This window comes from Struthio camelus, chromosome 32 (genome assembly GCF_040807025.1).
Source record: "Struthio camelus isolate bStrCam1 chromosome 32, bStrCam1.hap1, whole genome shotgun sequence".
Classification (NCBI taxonomy): Eukaryota; Metazoa; Chordata; class Aves; order Struthioniformes; family Struthionidae; genus Struthio; species Struthio camelus.
In genome coordinates this window covers 322,182-334,300 of record NC_090973.1, presented here as the reverse complement: position 1 = coordinate 334,300, position 12,119 = coordinate 322,182, and the positions used below count along the sequence as shown (strand labels likewise).

Genomic DNA, 12,119 nt, shown 5'->3' with positions numbered 1-12,119 from the left:
CCGAGTCCGCGGCAGGGCTGAGGCCGGTCACAACTCGCCGCGGCGCCGCCGCCGTCACTTCTTGGAGAGCTTGGCCTGCTTGTGCTTGGGGGGAGCCCAGCGGAGGCAGATGGAGTCGACTGCGGGGAGAGGTGGCGGCTCGTTAGGGCGCCCTAACGAGGCCCGGCGTTACGGGGGGGGGGGAGGGAGGGGCGCTCCGGACGCCGGGACGCACCGGTGATGGGCGGCTTCTTGTACTGGGCGCTCTTGAGGTGCTCCTCCACCAGCTTGGGGGTGACGCAGATGACGTGCTGCCCCTTCCAGTACTTGACCATGTTGAGCGACTGCAGGGTGCTGATGATGTCCGTCTGCGTGATGCTGGTCATCTGGCTGCGGGGGGGCACTGGGGTTACTGGGAGCACTGGGAGGGGGGACTGGGAGCACTGGGGAGGTTGTGGGGGGGGGTTGGGGCTCCGGGAGGGGGTTACGGCTACATTCCTGGGAGGTCCCTGGGGTGTTACCAGCTGCACCAGGTGGTTACTGGGTGGGGCGCTGGGAGGTTACCAGAGCGTTACTGGTGTGTTACTGGTGTGTTACTGGGAGGTACTGGTGCGTTACCAGAACGTTGTGAGCAAGTTGGTAGGGGACCATTACGGCTACGGTGCTGGGCGGTCCCTGGGGCGCTGGGAGACGCGCCGGGAGGTGACTGGGAGTTACTGGGAGGTTACCATAGCGTTACTGGGAGGTTACTGGTGTGTTACTGGGAGGTACTGGTGTGGTACCAGAGCGTTGTGGGCAGGTCGCTGGGGGAACATTACGGCTACGGTCCTGGGCGGTCCCTGGCAGACGCGCCGGGAGGTGACTGGGAGGGACTGGGAGGTTACCAGAGCGTTACTGGGAGGTTACTGGTGTGTTACTGGGAGGTACTGGTGTGTTACCAGAACGTTGTGAGCAAGTTGGTAGGGGACCATTACGGCTACAGTGCTGGGCGGTCCCTGGGGCGCTGGGAGACGCGCCGGGAGGTGACTGGGCGTTACCGGGAGGTGACTGGGAGGGACTGGGAGTTTACCAGAGCGTTACTGGGAGGTTACTGGTGTGTTACTGGGAGGTACTGGTGTGTTACTGGGAGGTACTGGTGTGGTACCGGAGCGTTGTGGGCAGGTCGCTGGGGGAACGTTACTGCTACGGTCCTGGGCGGTCCCTGGGAGACGCGCTGGGAGGTGACTGGGAGTTACCGGGAGGTGACTGGGAGTTACTGGGAGGTTACTGGTGTGTTACTGGGAGGTACTGGTGTGTTACTGGGAGGTACTGGTGTGGTACCGGAGCGTTGTGGGCAGGTCGCTGGGGGAACGTTACTGCTACGGTCCTGGGTGGTCCCTGGGGCGCTGGGAGACGTGCTGGGAGGTGACTGGGTGGGCACTGGGAGGGACTGGGAGTTACTGGGAGGTGACTGGGCGTTACGGGGAGGTTACCAGAGTGTTACTGGGAGGTACTGGTGTGGTACCAGAGCGTTGTGGGCAGGTCGGTAGGGGACCATTACGGCTGTGGTCCTGGGCGGTCCCTGGGGCGCTGGGAGACGTGCTGGGAGGTGACTGGGTGGGCACTGGGAGGTGACTGGGAGGGACTGGGAGTTTACCAGAGCGTTACTGGGAGGTTACTGGTGTGTTACTGGGAGGTACTGGTGTGTTACTGGGAGGTACTGGTGTGGTACCAGAGCGTTGTGGGCAGGTCGCTGGGGGAACGTTACTGCTACGGTCCTGGGTGGTCCCTGGGGCGCTGGGAGACGCGCTGGGAGGCTGCTGGGTGGGCGCTGGGAGGGACTGGGAGTTACTGGGAGGTTACCAGAGTGTTACTGGGAGGTTACTGGTGTGTTACTGGGAGGTACTGGTGTGTTACCAGAACGTTGTGAGCAAGTTGGTAGGGGACCATTACGGCTACGGTCCTGGGCGGTCCCTGGGGCGCTGGGAGACGCGCCGGGAGGTGACTGGGCGTTACCGGGAGGTGACTGGGAGGGACTGGGAGTTTACCAGAGCGTTACTGGGAGGTTACTGGTGTGTTACTGGGAGGTACTGGTGTGTTATCAGAACGTTGTGGGCAGGTCGCTGGGGGAACGTTACTGCTACGGTCCTGGGCGGTCCCTGGGAGACGCGCCGGGAGGTGACTGGGAGTTACTGGGAGGTTACCATAGCGTTACTGGGAGGTTACTGGTGTGTTACTGGGAGGTACTGGTGTGTTATCAGAACGTTGTGGGCAGGTCGCTGGGGGAACGTTACTGCTACGGTCCTGGGCGGTCCCTGGGAGACGCGCCGGGAGGTGACTGGGCGTTACCGGGAGGTGACTGGGAGGGACTGGGCGTTACTGGGCGTTACTGGGCGGGACTGGGCGCCCACCTGAGGTCCTTGATGGAGAGGGTGCCGCGGAAGTCGCGCAGGATCTCCAGCAGCACCCACGACCAGTAGCTGCGGTAGCTCAGCTTGCCCAGGTCCGAGAGCGGCTTCTCGGGGGAGCCCACCGTGCTCTCCAGCTTGGACAGCTCGTAGCCTGCGGGGGGGGGGGGGGGGGGGACGGGGCCCAGGCGTCCGGGCGAGGCGGGGCCCAGGCGTCCGGGCCACCCACCCCCCCAGCCCGGCCCCAAAGCCCGGGACACTCACTGAAGGCGATGAGGAACTTGCCGTAGCCGCGGCGCTGGTAGGGCGGCAGCGTCAGGATGCAGGCCACGTTGTTGCCGTCCGGCGACTCCTTCTCCTGCCGTGGTGGACACTCAGCGGCCTCCCCTCCCCCAAACCCCAAACCCCACAGCGGGGCCCAGGCGTCCGGGAGGAGGAGGAGGAGGAGGAGGAGGCACCTTGGAGAAGTAGCCGACGATGTGGGCGCCCTGGCGGTCCACCTCGGTGAGCAGGTAGAAGACGAAGGGCTCCACGTCGAAGTAGAGCGTCTTGTGGTCCAGGAAGAGCTTGGCCAACAGGCACAGGTTCTGGCAGTAGATCTGCGGCGGTGACGGCGCGGTGACGGCGCGGTGACGGCGCGGTGACGGCGCGGTGACGCCACGCACCGTTGGCACCCCACCACCACCACCGCCGCCGGTACCTTGTGGTCTTTGCCGTCCACCTCGTAGACGGAGATGTTGCTCTTGCGGTAGATCTCCCGGCCCGGCGGTTGCCGCCATTGGCACTGCCCCTGGGCGGGAGGCGGGGTCAGGCGGCGGAGGCCCCGCCCCCCGCCCCGCCCGCCCCGCGGGGCCCTACCAGGTGCAGGCGGTAGGTGCGCTCGAACTTCATGTACTTGAGGCAGAACTCGCAGATCCAGAGCTTGGGCTGCTTGCCGTAGTCCTCGGGGAAGGGCGAGAAGTACCAGGCGTCGATCTCGAAGTGCCCGATGTGGATCTTGTCCACGTACTTCACCTTGGTGATCTGCCGGGGTGGGCGGGGGGGGCAGGTGGGTCCTGGGGGCCCGTACGGGGGGGTCTTGGGGGCCCCGCGTGGGTGCCGGGCCTCACGTGGGTCCTGGGTGCTCCACACATGGATCCTGGGTGCCTCAAGTGGGTGCCAGGTGCCATGAGGGTCCTGGGTGCTCCATGTCAGGTGGGTCTTGGGGGGCTCCGTGTGGGTCCCAGGTCCCATGAGGGTCCTGGGTGCTCTATGTCAGGTGGCTCTTGGGGGCTCCGTGTGGGTCCCAGGGCCCATGTGGGTCCTGGGGGCCCCATACAGGGGGGGTCTTGGGGACCCTGTGTGGGTCTTGAAGGGGCCCTGCGTGGGTGCCAGGCCTCACGTGGGTCCTGGGTGCCTCAAGTGGGTCCCAGGTGCCATGAGGGTCCTGGGTGCTCCATGTCAGGTGGGTCTTGGGGGCTCCGTGTGGGTCCCAGGGCCCATGTGGGTCCTGGGGGCCCCATCCGGGGGGGGTCTTGGGGACCCTGTGTGGGTCTTGCGGGGGCCCCATGTGGGTGCCAGGCCTCACGTGGGTCCTGGGTGCTCCACACATGGATCCTGGGTGCCTCAAGTGGGTGCCAGGTGCCATGAGGGTCCTGGGTGCTCCATGTCAGGTGGCTCTTGGGGGCTCCGTGTGGGTCCCAGGTCCCATGTGGGTCCTGGGTGCTCCACACGTGTCCCAGGGCCCATGTGGGTCCTGGGGGCCCCATACGGGGGGGGGGGGAGGTCTTGGGGGCACCGTGTGGGTCCTGGGTGCTCCACACATGGATCCTGGGTGCCTCAAGTGGGTGCCAGGTGCCATGAGGGTCCTGGGTGCTCCATGTCAGGTGGGTCTTGGGGGCTCCGTGTGGGTCTCAGGTCCCATGTGGGTCCTGGGTGCTCCACACGTGTCCCAGGGCCCATGTGGGTCCTGGGGGCCCATACGGGGGGGGGTCTTGGGGGCCCTGTGTGGGTCTTGCGGGGGCCCCTGTGTGGGTGCCAGGCCTCACGTGGGTCCTGGGTGCCTCAAGTGGGTGCCAGGTGCCATGAGGGTCCTGGGTGCTCTATGTCAGGTGGCTCTTGGGGGCTCCGTGTGGGTCCCAGGGCCCATGTGGGTCCTGGGGGCCCCATACAGGGGGGTCTTGGGGACCCTGTGTGGGTCTTGAAGGGGCCCTGTGTGGGTGCCAGGCCTCACGTGGGTCCTGGGTGCCTCAAGTGGGTGCCAGGTGCCATGAGGGTCCTGGGTGCTCTATGTCAGGTGGCTCTTGGGGGCTCCGTGTGGGTCCCAGGGCCCATGTGGGTCCTGGGGGCCCCATACAGGGGGGTCTTGGGGACCCTGTGTGGGTCTTGAAGGGGCCCTGTGTGGGTGCCAGGCCTCACGTGGGTCCTGGGTGCCTCAAGTGGGTCCCAGGTGCCATGAGGGTCCTGGGTGCTCTATGTCAGGTGGCTCTTGGGGGCTCCATGTGGGTCCCAGGGCCCATGTGGGTCCTGGGGGCCCCATACAGGGGGGTCTTGGGGACCCTGTGTGGGTCTTGAAGGGGCCCTGTGTGGGTGCCAGGCCTCACGTGGGTCCTGGGTGCCTCAAGTGGGTCCCAGGTGCCATGAGGGTCCTGGGTGCTCTATGTCAGGTGGCTCTTGGGGGCTCCGTGTGGGTCCCAGGGCCCATGTGGGTCCTGGGGGCCCCATACAGGGGGGTCTTGGGGACCCTGTGTGGGTCTTGCGGGGCCCCTGTGTGGGTGCCAGGCCTCACGTGGGTCCTGGGTGCCTCAAGTGGGTGCCAGGTGCCATGAGGGTCCTGGGTGCTCCATGTCAGGTGGCTCTTGGGGGCTCCGTGTGGGTCCCAGGTCCCATGTGGGTCCTGGGTGCTCCACACGTGTCCCAGGGCCCATGTGGGTCCTGGGGGCCCATACGGGGGGGGGGGGAGGTCTTGGGGGCCCCGTGTGGGTGCCGGGCCTCACGTGGGTCCTGGGTGCTCCACACATGGATCCTGGGTGCCTCAAGTGGGTCCCAGGTGCCATGAGGGTCCTGGGTGCTCCATGTCAGGTGGGTCTTGGGGGCTCCGTGTGGGTCCCAGGTCCCATGTGGGTCCTGGGTGCTCCACACGTGTCCCAGGGCCCATGTGGGTCCTGGGGGCCCCATACGGGGGGGGGTCTTGGGGGCCCCGCGTGGGTGCCGGGCCTCACGTGGGTCCTGGGTGCTCCACACATGGATCCTGGGTGCCTCAAGTGGGTGCCAGGTGCCATGAGGGTCCTGGGTGCTCCATGTCAGGTGGCTCTTGGGGGCTCCGTGTGGGTCCCAGGTCCCATGTGGGTCCTGGGTGCTCCACACGTGTCCCAGGGCCCATGTGGGTCCTGGGGGCCCCATACGGGGGGGGGGGAGGTCTTGGGGGCACCGTGTGGGTCCTGGGTGCTCCACACATGGATCCTGGGTGCCTCAAGTGGGTGCCAGGTGCCATGTGGGTCCTGGGTGCCCCACGCTGTGTGGGTCTTGGGGGTCCCATGTGGGTCCTGGGTGCCCCGTGTGCAGCCCAGGGGTCCCGTGTGGGTCCTGGGTACCCCATACGGGTGGATCCTGGGTGCCCCCCACCCCTGGGTGCCCCCCACCCCTCACCGCCTCGTGCTCCTTCTCCAGCGCCGCCGTGGTCGGGTCCATCTCGGCGTAGGTCTGGGGGGAGGGGGCTCCCAGTGACTCCCAGTAACACCCAGCACCTCCCAGTTTCCCCTCACTGCCTCCAATTGCCCCCCCAGCACCTCCCGATCCCCCCCCAGTTCCCCCCCAGCACCTCCCAGTTCCCCCCAGTGCAGCCCAATCCCCGCAGTCCCCCCCAGTCCCTCCTAATCACCACCCAGTTCCCTCCCAGTCCCCCCCAGTACCTCCCAGCACCTCCCCAGTTCCCTCCCAGTCCCCCTCAGCACTGCCCCAGTCCCCTCCCACCACCTCCCACTCCTCCCAGCACCTCCCCAGTTCCCCCCCAGCACCTCCCAGTACCTCCCAATTGCCCCCCAGTGCCTCCCAGTCCCCCCCAGCACCTCCGCAGTCCCCTCCCAGCACCTCCCCAGTTCCCTCCCAGTTCCCCCCCAGTCCCCCCAGCACCTCCCAGTCCCCCACAGCACCTCCCCAGTCTCCTCCCAGTCCCCCTCAGCACCTCCCCAGTCCCCCCCACCACCTCCCCAGTTCCCTCCCAGCCCCCCCCAGTCCCCTCCCAGTCCCCGTGAGCACCTCCCCAGTCCCCCCTAGTCCCCTCCCAGTCCCCCTCAGCCCCTCCCAGTGCCCCTCAGCACCTCCCCAGTCCCCCCTAGTCCCCTCCCAGTCCCCCTCAGCCCCTCCCAGTCCCCCTGAGCACCTCCCCAGTCCCCCCCCAGTCCCCTCCCAGTGCCCCTCAGCACCTCCCCAGTCCCCCCTAGTCCCCTCCCAGTCCCCCTCAGCACCTCCCAGCCCCCCTCAGCACCTCCCCAGTCCCCCCCAGTCCCCCCCCAGCCCCCCTCAGCACCTCCCCAGCCCCTCCCAGTCCCCCCCAGCACCTCCCCAGTCCCCTCCCAGTCCCCCCCAGCACCTCCCCAGTGCCCTCCCAGTCCCCCCCAGTCCCCTCCCAGCCCCTCCCAGTCCCCCTCAGCCCCCCCAGTCCCCTCCCAGTCCCCCTCAGCACCTCCCCAGCCCCTCCCAGTCCCCTCCCAGCACCTCCCAGCCCCCTCCCAGTCCCCCTCAGCACCTCCCAGTCCCCTCCCAGCCCCTCCCAGTCCCCCCCAGCCCCCCCCAGCAGCTCCCAGTCCCCTCCCAGCCCCTCCCAGTCCCCCCCAGCCCCCCCCAGCAGCTCCCAGTCCCCTCCCAGCACCTCCCCAGTCCCCCCCCAGTCCACCCCAGTCCCTCCCAGTCCCCCCCAGCACCCCCCCAGCCCCCCCAGTCCCCCCCCAGCACCTCCCCAGTCCCCCCCAGCACCTCCCCAGTCCCCCCCAGTCCCCTCCCAGTCCCCCCCAGCACCTCCCAGTCCCATCCCAGCACCTCCCAGCCCCCCCAGTCCCCCTCAGCACCTCCCCAGTCCCCTCCCAGTCCCCTCCCAGCACCTCCCAGCCCCCCCAGTCCCCCTCAGCACCTCCCCAGTCCCCCTAGTCCCCTCCCAGTCCCCCCCAGCCCCCCTCAGCACCTCCCCAGTCCCCTCCCAGTCCCCCCAGTCCCCTCCCAGTCCCCCTCAGCCCCCCCAGTCCCCTCCCAGTCCCCCTCAGCACCTCCCCAGCCCCTCCCAGTCCCCTCCCAGCACCTCCCAGTCCCCCCCCAGTCCCCTTCCAGCACCTCCCAGTCCCCCCCAGTCCCCCCCAGCACCTCCCAGTCTCCTCCCAGTCCCCTCCCAGTAACTCCCAGTTCCTCCCAGTCCCCTCCCAGCCCCCCCCAGTCCCCCTCAGCACCTCTGAAGTCCCCTCCCAGCACCTCCCAGTCCCCCCCAGCACCTCCCCAGTCCCCTCCCAGCCCCTCCCAGTCCCCCCCAGCACCTCCCAGCACCTCCCCAGTCCCCCCCAGTCCCCCCCGCGCCCCCCCGCGCCCCCCCGCGCCCCCCACCTTCTGCACGTGGTTGATCTCGTCGTGCTTGCGCTTCTGGTTGCGGGTGATCTTGCGCTCGGGCTGCTCGGGCAGCTCGCCCAGGAAGCGCTCGGCCGTCCGCTGCGCCGCCTCCTTCAGCGTCTTGCTCAGCGCCAGCCGGTTCCTGTCCACCCACTCGTCCAGGCGGCGGTTAACTGCGGGGGGGGGACCCTCAGCACCCCCCGGCCCCCCCCCGGCCCCCCCGGTGTCCCCATTCCCCCCCCTGTCCCCCCCCAGTGTCCCCGCGCTGTCCCCGTCCTCCCCGGCGTCCTCCCGGCGGCCCCATCCCGCCCCGGCGGCCCCCCCCGGTGCCCCCCCAGTGTCCCCGTCCCCCCCGGTGTCCCCATTCCCCCCCCGGCCGCCCCCCGGTGTCCCCGTCCCCCCCCGGCGTCCCCGCGGTGTCCCCGTCCTCCCTGGCGTCCCCTCGGTGTCCCCGTCCCCCCCAGTGTCCCTGTTCCCCCCCTGTCCCCCCCCCACTGTCCCCCCCCGGCATCCCCACGGTGTCCCCGTCCTCCCCGGTGTCCCCATTCCCCCCCCGTCCTCCCTGGCGTCCCCCCCGGCGTCCCCGTCCCCCCCGGTGTCCCCATTCCCCCCCCGGCCGCCCCCCGGTGTCCCCATTCCCCCCCCGTGTCCCCCGGCGTCCCCCCCGGCGTCCCCGTCCTCCCCGGTGTCCTCCCGGCGGCCCCATCCCACCCCGGCGGCCCCCCCCAGTGCCCCCCCAGTGTCCCCGTCCCCCCCAGCGTCCCCCCGGTGTCCCCATTCCCCCCCCGTGTCCCCCGGCCGCCCCCCGGTGTCCCCGTCCCCCCCCGGCGTCCCCGTGGTGTCCCCGTCCCCCCCCTGGCGTCCCCTCAGTGTCCCTGTTCCCCCCTGTCCCCCCCCGTCCCCCCCAGTGTCCCCGCGCTGTCCCCGTCCTCCCCGGTGTCCTCCCGGCAGCCCCATCCCCCCCGGTGTCCCCACAGTGTCCCTGTTCCCCCCCGGCCCCCCCCGGCGGCCCCCCCCGGTGTCCCCATCCTCCCCAGTGTCCCCGTCCCCCCTGGTGTCCCCATTCCCCCCCCGTCCCCCCCGGCGTCCCCGTCCTCCCCGGTGTCCTCCTGGCGGCCCCATCCCGCCCCAGCGGCCCCCCCAGTGTCCCCCCAGTGTCCCCAACCCCCCTGGTGTCCCTCCCCGGTGTTCCCCCAGTATCCCCGTCCCCCCGGTGTCCCCCCCCAGTGTCCCCATGTCCCCCCCGGTGTCCCCCCGTCCCCCCCCCAGTGTCCCCATGTCCCCCCCGGTGTCCCCATGTCCCCCCCGGTGTCCCCCCCCGTCCCCCCCGGTGGTGTCCCCCCCGGTGGTGTCCCCGTCCCCCCCCCGTGGTGTCCCCCCCCCCCCCCCGCGCCCGGCGGTGCTCACAGCCGGCGTAGTGCACGTAGAACTCCTCGCGCCCCTCCTGCTCGTTCAGCCGCGACTGGATCACCTCCGCCGAGTCTGCGGCCACCAGCGACCTCCCGTGACCACCCGGGACCACCAGCGACCTCCCGGGACCACCCGGGACCTCCCGTGACCACCCGCGACCACCCGTCACGCCAGCGACCACCCGTGACCACCCGGGACCACCCGTGACCTCCCGTGACCACCCGGGACCACCCGCGACCACCCGGGACCACCAGCGACCTCCCGGGACCACCCGGGACCACCCGGGACCACCAGCGACCTCCCGTGACCACCCGGGACCACCCGGGACCACCCGGGACCTCCCGTGACCTCCCGTGACCACCCGGGACCACCCGGGACCACCCGTGACCACCCGGGACCTCCCGTGACCTCCCGTGACCTCCCGTGACCACCCGTGACCACCCGCGACCACCCGTCACGCCAGCGACCACCCGTGACCACCCAGGACCACCCGTGACCTCCCGTGACCACCCGGGACCACCCGCAACCTCCCGGGACCACCAGCGACCTCCCGGGACCACCCGGGACCACCCGGGACCACCCGGGACCACCCACGACCTCCCGTGACCACCCGGGACCACCAGCGACCTCCCGTGACCACCCGGGACCACCCGCGACCACCCGTGACCACCCGCAACATCCCGTCACGCCAGCGCCACCCGTCACGCCAGGGCCACCCGCGACCACCCGTGACCACCCGCGACCACCCGCGACCACCCGTCACGCCAGGGCCACCCGTGACCACCCGTGACCACCCGCGACCACCCGTCACGCCAGCGACCTCCCGTGACCACCCGGGACCACCCGGGACCACCCGTCACGCCAGCGCCACCAGGGCCACCAGTGACCACCCATCACACCAGGGCCACCAGGGCCACCAGCGCCACCAGGGCCACCAGTGACCACCCGTCACGCCAGGGCCGCCAGCGCCACCAGCGCCACCCGTCACACCAGGGCCACCAGGGCCACCAGGGCCACCAGCCCACCCATCACACCAGGGCCGCCAGCGCCACCAGGGCCACCAGGGCCACCCGTCACACCAGGGCCACCAGGGCCACCAGCCCACCCATCACACCAGGGCCACCAGCGCCGCCAGTGACCACCAGTCCCACCAGTCCCACCAGGGCCACTCGTCACACCAGTGACACCAGTGACCACCACTGACACCCATTGCCACCCAGTGACACCAGTGACACCCAGTGACAACCACTCCCAACCAGTGACCCCCAGTCCCAACCAGTGATGCCCAGTCCCAACCAGTGACCCCCAGTGCTCAACCAGTCCAAACCAGGGCCACCCAGTCCCAACCAGTGACCCCCAGTGCTCAACCAATCCAAACCAGGGCCACCCAGTCCCAACCAGTGCCCACCAGTGCTCAACCAGTCTGAACCGGGGCCACCCAGTCCCAACCAGTGACACCCAGTCCCAACCAGCGCTCAACCGGTCCGAACTGGGGCCGCCCAGTCCACACCAGTGCCACCCAGTCCAAACTGGGGTCCCCAGTTTGCTGCTTCGTCTCCCCCAGGTCAACCCCGATCCCGGCTCCGGCGTCGCGGTGCCCCCAAACCAGTCCCGGCCCAGTTCGGCCCAGTCCCAGTTGCTCCCAGTCCATCCCAGGCCCTCCCACGCTCCCAGTCCCTCCCAGTCTCGCTCCCAGTTGCTCCCAGTCCTGCTCCCAGTCGCTCCCAGTCCCGCTCCCAGTCCATCCCAGGCCCGCTCCCAGACCCTCCCAGTCGCTCCCAGCCCCGGTCCCAGTCCATCCCAGGCCCGCTCCCAGTTGCTCCCAGTCCATTCCAGTCGTTCCCAGTCCATCCCAGTCACTCCCAGTCCATCCCAGTCCCGCTTCCAGTCCCACTCCCAGTCCATCCCAGTCGCTCCCAGTCCATCCCAGTCACTCCCAGTCCCGCTCCCAGTCCATCCCAGTCGTTCCCAGTCCATCCCAGTCCCGCTCCCAGTCGCTCCCAGTCCATCCCAGTCGCTCCCAGTCCATCCCAGTCCCGCTCCCAGTCCCTCCCAGTCGCTCCCAGTCCCGCTCCCAGTCCATCCCAGTCGCTCCCAGTCCATCCCAGTCCCGCTCCCAGTCGCTCCCAGTCCATCCCAGTCCCGCTCCCAGTCGCTCCCAGTCCCGCTCCCAGTCCATCCCAGTCGTTCCCAGTCCATCCCAGTCACTCCCAGTCCATCCCAGTCCCGCTCCCAGTCCATCCCAGTCGTTCCCAGTCCCACTCCCAGTCGCTCCCAGTCCCTCCCAGTCGCTCCCAGCCGGCCCCGCCGCTCACGCCAGCTGCCGTCCGCCCGCCGGCACAGGTAGGTCTCGCCGATCTCCACCGTCACCTCGGCCTCCCGCGGCGGCGGCGGCGGCGGCGACGACGACGAGGAGGCCGCGGGGGCCCGGGCCGCCGCCGCCGCCGCCGCCATCTCCTCGGGCCCGGCCCCGCGGCCCCGCCCGCCCTCGGGGCTGCCGCCGCCGCCGCCCGCCGCCGCCGCCGCCGCTTCCGGGCCCGGCCCGGGGCCGCCGCCGCCGCCCGGGGCCGCCGCCATCGCCGCCGCCGCCTCCCCGCCGGCCGCCGCCATCGCCATCATGGCCGCCGCCGCCGCCCGCGACGCGGCGCGCCGGAAGTGGCGTCACCGCCCGCGACGCGACGGGAGGGGCCGCGTTGCCAAGGAGACCGGCGCGGGAAGGGAGGGAAGACAGAGAGTGTGAGTCCTCCAGCGTCCTAGCGTGTCCCGCGGCGC

At 70.5% G+C, this 12,119-nt stretch overlaps 1 protein-coding gene across 1 annotated transcript; it reads right to left on the bottom strand.

Moving 5' to 3' along the window:
- Nucleotides 1–45: 45 nt before the first annotated feature.
- On the bottom strand, nucleotides 46–11,827 carry KAT8 (lysine acetyltransferase 8). Its single transcript, XM_068923266.1, has 11 exons — nucleotides 11,663–11,827; nucleotides 9,345–9,419; nucleotides 7,935–8,110; nucleotides 5,994–6,047; nucleotides 3,225–3,389; nucleotides 3,067–3,156; nucleotides 2,825–2,965; nucleotides 2,631–2,724; nucleotides 2,370–2,520; nucleotides 215–369; nucleotides 46–119 (listed from the first exon to the last, which is right to left on the bottom strand). Exons 1-11 carry the CDS (start codon nucleotides 11,799–11,801, stop codon nucleotides 55–57), a joined length of 1,305 nt encoding a protein of 434 aa, XP_068779367.1. The 5' UTR covers nucleotides 11,802–11,827; the 3' UTR covers nucleotides 46–54.
- Between the last annotated feature and the right edge of the window lie 292 nt (nucleotides 11,828–12,119).

Coding starts and splice junctions, on each gene's coding strand:
- KAT8 (XM_068923266.1), bottom strand. CDS start 11,801: ATGGCGGCGGCGGCGGCGGCGGCCCGGGCCCCCGCGGCCTCCTCGTCG. Junction 3,157..3,224: donor GCACCTACCGCCTGCACCTG/GTAGGGCCCCGC, acceptor CCTCCCGCCCAG/GGGCAGTGCCAATGGCGGCA. Junction 2,966..3,066: donor TGGACGGCAAAGACCACAAG/GTACCGGCGGCG, acceptor TCACCGCCGCAG/ATCTACTGCCAGAACCTGTG.